General features: G+C 35.4%; 1 protein-coding gene across 1 annotated transcript in view; it reads right to left on the minus strand.

The window, feature by feature from the left end:
• The window catches only part of LOC109712748 (fructose-bisphosphate aldolase-lysine N-methyltransferase, chloroplastic-like), a 6,914-nt gene extending 824 nt beyond the window's left edge, over nucleotides 1-6,090 (minus strand). Inside the window, exons 1-11 of the mRNA XM_020236492.1 lie at nucleotides 5,960-6,090; nucleotides 4,957-5,063; nucleotides 4,617-4,680; nucleotides 4,423-4,533; nucleotides 4,224-4,283; nucleotides 3,430-3,537; nucleotides 2,481-2,550; nucleotides 1,492-1,532; nucleotides 1,284-1,364; nucleotides 401-436; nucleotides 4-131 (exon numbers count right to left, since the gene is read on the minus strand). Coding sequence (XP_020092081.1) covers nucleotides 4-131; nucleotides 401-436; nucleotides 1,284-1,364; nucleotides 1,492-1,532; nucleotides 2,481-2,550; nucleotides 3,430-3,537; nucleotides 4,224-4,244 — 485 coding nt within the window. The 5' untranslated portion in view covers nucleotides 4,245-4,283; nucleotides 4,423-4,533; nucleotides 4,617-4,680; nucleotides 4,957-5,063; nucleotides 5,960-6,090. The remainder of the gene's footprint in view (nucleotides 1-3; nucleotides 132-400; nucleotides 437-1,283; nucleotides 1,365-1,491; nucleotides 1,533-2,480; nucleotides 2,551-3,429; nucleotides 3,538-4,223; nucleotides 4,284-4,422; nucleotides 4,534-4,616; nucleotides 4,681-4,956; nucleotides 5,064-5,959) is intronic.

The raw sequence follows: 6,090 nt of genomic DNA on the forward strand, positions 1-6,090 counted from the left end.
CACAGAATAAGGCTACACATTGATTTGCCAGGGAACCAGAGAATTACCTGATCATAAATGTTGTTTGGAACAGTAAAACCAAAGTCTAGGAGGAGAGTAGCATTAGAGAACTTCCCATATCTTATCATAACCTGGAAACACAATTAACAAATTAAAATGATACTTACATTATTAGGACTTTGTCACCAATTCATTAAATGAACTTCAACATTGACTAAATAACGAGTTAAACTATAGGCTGCTTAAATCTTTGCCAAGAGATCAAGCACAAGTTAGAAAAGAGAAAAGAATATTAAAGAATAAATAAAGCTCTACTACAACCTCATTTAATTATTGCGAAAGATTTAACAAAAGCAAGAAAAAAAAGAAATGCAACTAATGCAGTCAAGCAAAATGATACCAGTTCACCAACACCGTAATCCCTATCAGCAAGTACCTGTACAACGTTTTGCAAGCATCAATCAGAAACTGAATGTCTTGGAGTTTTATAAACTTTTACCACGATCAGAATCAAGCAAAATAGATGGCAAGTTAGAATTTGAAGTCATAGAACTTACTTCATCCAACGGAAACATTTAAGATTAGCATGATGTACATAGAAAAGACTAGAAGAATGAACAAATTTAAAGACTATTTCTTGTTACTTACACCAGCAAACAGAGAGTACTATCATTTGAAGGACAAATCACGTGAAAGCAAGCCTTCAACTTTTCAAACCCTGAAATACAAGAACTTGGCATCCTAGAAGTGAATATTTTTTGTTTGCTTAAAAGAATGCCACAACTTTGTTTAATTGCATATTTGTCCACTCCAAAGATTCAGGTATGTGAAAAACATTAGCTGATATTAGGTATTTATAAAACGAATTTTCACATCCATAAAATTTAAGCTACTTCTTCACTGACTTGTTGTACATACAAGTAATCTTATGATACCACTGGAAATAACAGCCCTCACAATTCAAAGCATGTGGGCTTCCTGGTTAAGGTCCAATTTATGTCCAAATAGCTCATAAGCTCATTATTATCACCCAAGCTTTTCTCCAATATTATAAAACTGTCTACAGCCCAACTGAAAAATGGAGGTCTTAATAACATGAATTGACTTCTGCAGTCGACTATACTGGCATCACCCCTTCAGAAACTACTTATACTTTCCAGTAAACAAAATACAAAACAATAGAGAGTCTTAACCATTTTCAGTCATAAAACCAATTGGTATAAACTTCATTCATGAGTTGGCCAGCCAAGCAGGAAATCGAATGAAAAAAAAGAGACTAGTACCTCTGAAATTTCTTTGTAGTCATCACTTAGTAACACGGAATCTGAAGTACCATCATGATTTAGGAAATCTGCAAATGAGATCTAAAATTGGCTATTCAGATTGCAAATATGAAATGTAACGCATCACATATTTTATCCTTCACACACCAAAGAAAAAAAAGAAGAAAAAAAGACGTAAGATAAAGAAAAGGAAGTCAAGGAATCATACCAAAGATACGCCTTTTGAAGTCTTCCAAGCTCGAGATGAAACTGCATGAATTGCATAAAAAATTAGCTTAAGATTTAGCAAAAGAAATAGACAGGAGTGGAATGAAGCACATATTGTTCAATCATGAAACCATGTACAATAAGCAATATGATCATAAAAATTAGGGAGACTTTAAAACCTCCCCTAGGACTTGCCGTGAAGTTAAGAATGAGCATGCGATAATCACATAACTTATTTTAATTATAATAAATAGGGATTGAATTCTTTAATTTTATTTATTCTTCTAATATATAGCTGTTGGATGGGTCGCTTAATTGCCACTTGCTTTGTTCGAAAATCATTTTAACAAGAGGAGTTAACGGAAAACCAGAGAAAGCAACCATAGTAAAGCACTCACTTTGAAATACATGGTGGTAAAGTAGAATTAAGTTCCAATAGTCCAAAGCAGAGTAGAAAAGGATGACACAAAAACTCAACCTGATAAAACTGATGGTCAAACTTTATCATATGACACTTCAGCCAAATACACTAATGCTAACGTGTATGTCTTCAAAATCCCTAAAGAATTTCTACTATATTTAAACACACATACAAAAGGTGGGATAAGAAAGCACAAAGGCACCCAAAATCCCAAGTTCACAAGTTCACAACCTATTTGCCAGGCCAATAGTGGCTTCTAACTGTAGGAAGGCTCAGGTTTTCACCTATCAGGATGCTAGATAACTCCTAAATAATGTGAAATTTGACATTTTAAAGGATAGAAAAATCTCGTGATATTCTAAGATGCAACAAATATGTAAGATCTGAGTGCCGTGAAAACTGCGTAAGTTCACCTTTCACAGTAAGCGAAAGTGCCAACAAATCAACCTAGTGTAGGGTAAAGGACAAATAGTTAGAATACATTGCAACATTACATTAATGTATAAACACTTATTCAACATTACGGACTTTAGACATCGCAATAATAGCCAAGTGCAATTGTAGCTTACCCAAAGCACATGCATGCATGAAATTCTCCAACCTGAGGTCACCAAAAATCTGAGGGAAACACTCCAAAGCCTAAAGATATTTAAATAATAGATCAGCCAACTAAAAATGGAGAAATTTTAACTTTAACTAGAATAAGATAGTTTGAATCATCATCATGAACGAATAGTATCTACATAAATCATCTCTCAGCACCAGAATTCAAGATGAAGAAAATAAGGTGGTAAGACAAGTTTTCTTGCAGAGGGTGCCAGAGTCTACCGTTCTATTGAATATTAAAACTATTAAACCCAGGTGAATTTGCATAGGTTTGCTTACTATGTAAAACTATTCTTCTATATTGTGCGCGAACTGCATGACATAATTCTATATATGCTTTTGAGAAAGGAGGAAAAATTAGAAGAAACAAGAAAAAAAAAAGAAGCTGATATTGAAAACCTGAAGAACCAAATGACGATATTTTATATTTGGCCCATGCATTACATGATTAGTAGTACGACTCTGAAACTACATCACACTTGGCAAAAGTGAATATAGCTCCCATCAAAGATCAAAAGTGGCTTATAGAAAGAAATTAATACCTCTTACTTTTCATTACAGAACCGGTTCTGAACCATATGATTTCAGCTTGATCTTTTCGCTCATTTAGAAACCAAACTATACTAGATAATAGTTATAGCAATTGCATCTAAACAGACACTCAAGTCCTATCATTTCTTTGCTATCCATGGTTAAGCCCTCATTTCTATACTATACCCAAGGTTGTCTGTTAGCAAGGAAGAAATATGAAAGATAAGATGAATATTTCTAAGATCCTATCATCTACAACTAAAAGAAATCATCTTAAAGCATATTATTGGGACAAGATAGCCAAAAGACAAAAAAATTGGAAGAGACACAGATGTAAGATAAGCTAGCAATTAAATGAAGATTTTAGAAAGTATTACAAACTGGTTTAAGAGCTAAAAATTCCTTCTCAATGTTTGCTTTGTGCTCAAAAGTTTCCTTGTAAACTGGGCTTTGACTTATCATCTGCAGGTCATCATCACTCCAGAATATCTGTAATGTAATATAAAACTGCAATACTCAATATTAACAGTACTGCAGTACCGAATGTGATTTCCTAGTGCTAAAATAAGACACATCAAAAAATAATGACGGAGGATGCAGAAGCCACAAGAATAACTTCCTACCACATTTTCATATAAAGAACAAGAATTTCCAAGCAAAAACCATTTATAAATATTAACAAAAGATAACACGCATACTATACCCAGATATAAGAATTTTTAAATTGTATGTCTAGCAGTTTGATAATGCTTTTAGCCTTTCTGATATCAACAGATAGTACATGCAGCCCATGTTTAAACATGTACTTCTTGTAGTACCACATTCTTATAAATCTTTACTAACTCTAATTTGTAACACAAAAGTGAGGATGTAAGCCGCTATGAAATCCTGTTCCCTCCAATTCTAAATGAAAAAAAGGAGAAAATGAAAACGAAAATTTTGGATAGCCACAAGCTAACAACCTTGTTTACTAAGTGCCATTTAGTCTTGGAAAATAATTTTTTCCAGTTATTCAAATCTTGCATTTTCATACGAAATGATTGTGGGGAAAAGAAAATGCAGCACAATATGTAGGTCAAATACTAGCTAAAATATAGGTATAATTGCAATTATTGAGACCATTTCGCAACAACCTTTCAACTGCTAAGCAATTATCATTCTCTTAACTGGAGTACCGTGTTATGCATCTCATCCATTTGAGGGAGACTAGTAATATAGGCCGCTCATCCAGATTCCTAATGAAGAAGAAAAAGATGATAAGTTGAATATCGTGTTTTCCAAAATAACAGAAAATTAATGTCACACAGTAATTGGCCTCGAAAAGGCAAGATTAAGCACGAACTAGGATGTAACACATTTTCAAAAAACTAATACCATTTCCAGTTTCTGCTCTGCCATAAGTACCACGGCAACAAATGACACACTTCCAACACCATGATCAATAAACGGGGAGATTTTCGAAGGGAATTTATCTGAAGTGAGATGCTGCATAATGGAAGTCAATTGTAATGCCTCCACCCCAAATAAAATGTCCGGAAAAACAGGTGCAGAAGACAATTGGAGCTTACAACACTGTAAGGAACCTTCAGCATACAATCTCCAGCTTGTATTGCCTTTGATGCATACAATGATCTGCATTCAGTAAAAGACAGATCACATGAATTGGCATCCCATTGTATAAGCGCATAAAATTCACATGTATAACTTGTGTTGTGAGACAATGAATTAGTTCCACCCTGCAATAAAGAGTTGAAGGAATCAAAGCAAACTAAAGCAATCAAGAAAACAACACAAGAAACTATGAAAAGAAAAAAATTCAAAGTTAGAATCGGACAAAGCAAGTGTGAGAGTAAAGTGAAACAAAGAAAAAAAAAATCAACATAACATAGAAAAGAAAGCACTTATAACCTGCCAAAGGCAGAATTTCCAACCGATAGCACCGAGGATATCTCAGCGCCTGCTTTTTGTTGCAACCATGGCAAGAATTCACAGCATTCATTGTTTATCTAGCAAGCCTGAAAAGTAACAAAGAGATAACAGAGTAATTCCCTGAAAATTTCAAAAAAAAAAAAAAAATCCTAGTTACAACAATAAGAAATGACAGTGCAAGATTATGGTAATTTTTAAATATGGCTAACTCTCAGAACTCAGAAGATGATCTGTTACAGGTAACCTTCGAAAGTCAAAGGAGCATGGCATTGGCCATTCTACTAATAATCTTTCTTGGCCGAACAGTTCCCTATATAGACAGACACCTTGGAGTTCGAAAAGGCTAACACTAGAGATAACAAACAGGGCTACGCCTAAGGCATGGTAGATTTCACAAACCTTCATGATGTTAATTGGCATTTCAGGTGCAATAGACCTTCCAAATATTTACTTCTTGCAACTCCAATTAATGAATGAGATTAGACAGAACATGGCGATAACCAATTAAACAACTATCACAAGCAGATATGACTTCATGCAACAAGAAACTTATCAAACGATATCTATCTGATCAGTAACTATCATCTTCAACAATCTAATGCTCCGTATGATGCTTATAGTGAGATAAAACCATTAATACAAGACCAACGATCAATTCGATCGTCCAAACAGCAAAATGTGACATATCTAAGCCAAAGTAAACAATAAATCGTAATCCACGAACACCGAAACCCTAATCTGGTCGAACCGATCTCAAGCAACCTAATAGATCAACGATCCGATGAATCGCCCCCACGAAATTGTTCATCTCACCGAAACCACCACAAGAACTCGCGATTTTACGCTCTCTCGATCACGCTAGGGTTCGTGCGACCAAATTGCGCGACGGGGACAGAGAAGGAAACGAAGAAGACAGTAGGAGGCGAGGTAGAACTGTAGAGAGAGAGAGAGAGAGAGAGAGAGAGAGAGAGAGGAGGCGAACCTTCGAAGAAAAAGAGTGTGCGAGAGAGGAGAGATCGCGACGGAGACGAGGAGATGGAACGATCGAGGAGAAGCGGAGGCGGGAGTGACGAGCGATTCGAACTCCGGAGACCATTCTCGCACTCTCCTCCA

This window comes from Ananas comosus, linkage group 7 (genome assembly GCF_001540865.1).
Source record: "Ananas comosus cultivar F153 linkage group 7, ASM154086v1, whole genome shotgun sequence".
Classification (NCBI taxonomy): domain Eukaryota; kingdom Viridiplantae; phylum Streptophyta; class Magnoliopsida; order Poales; family Bromeliaceae; genus Ananas; species Ananas comosus.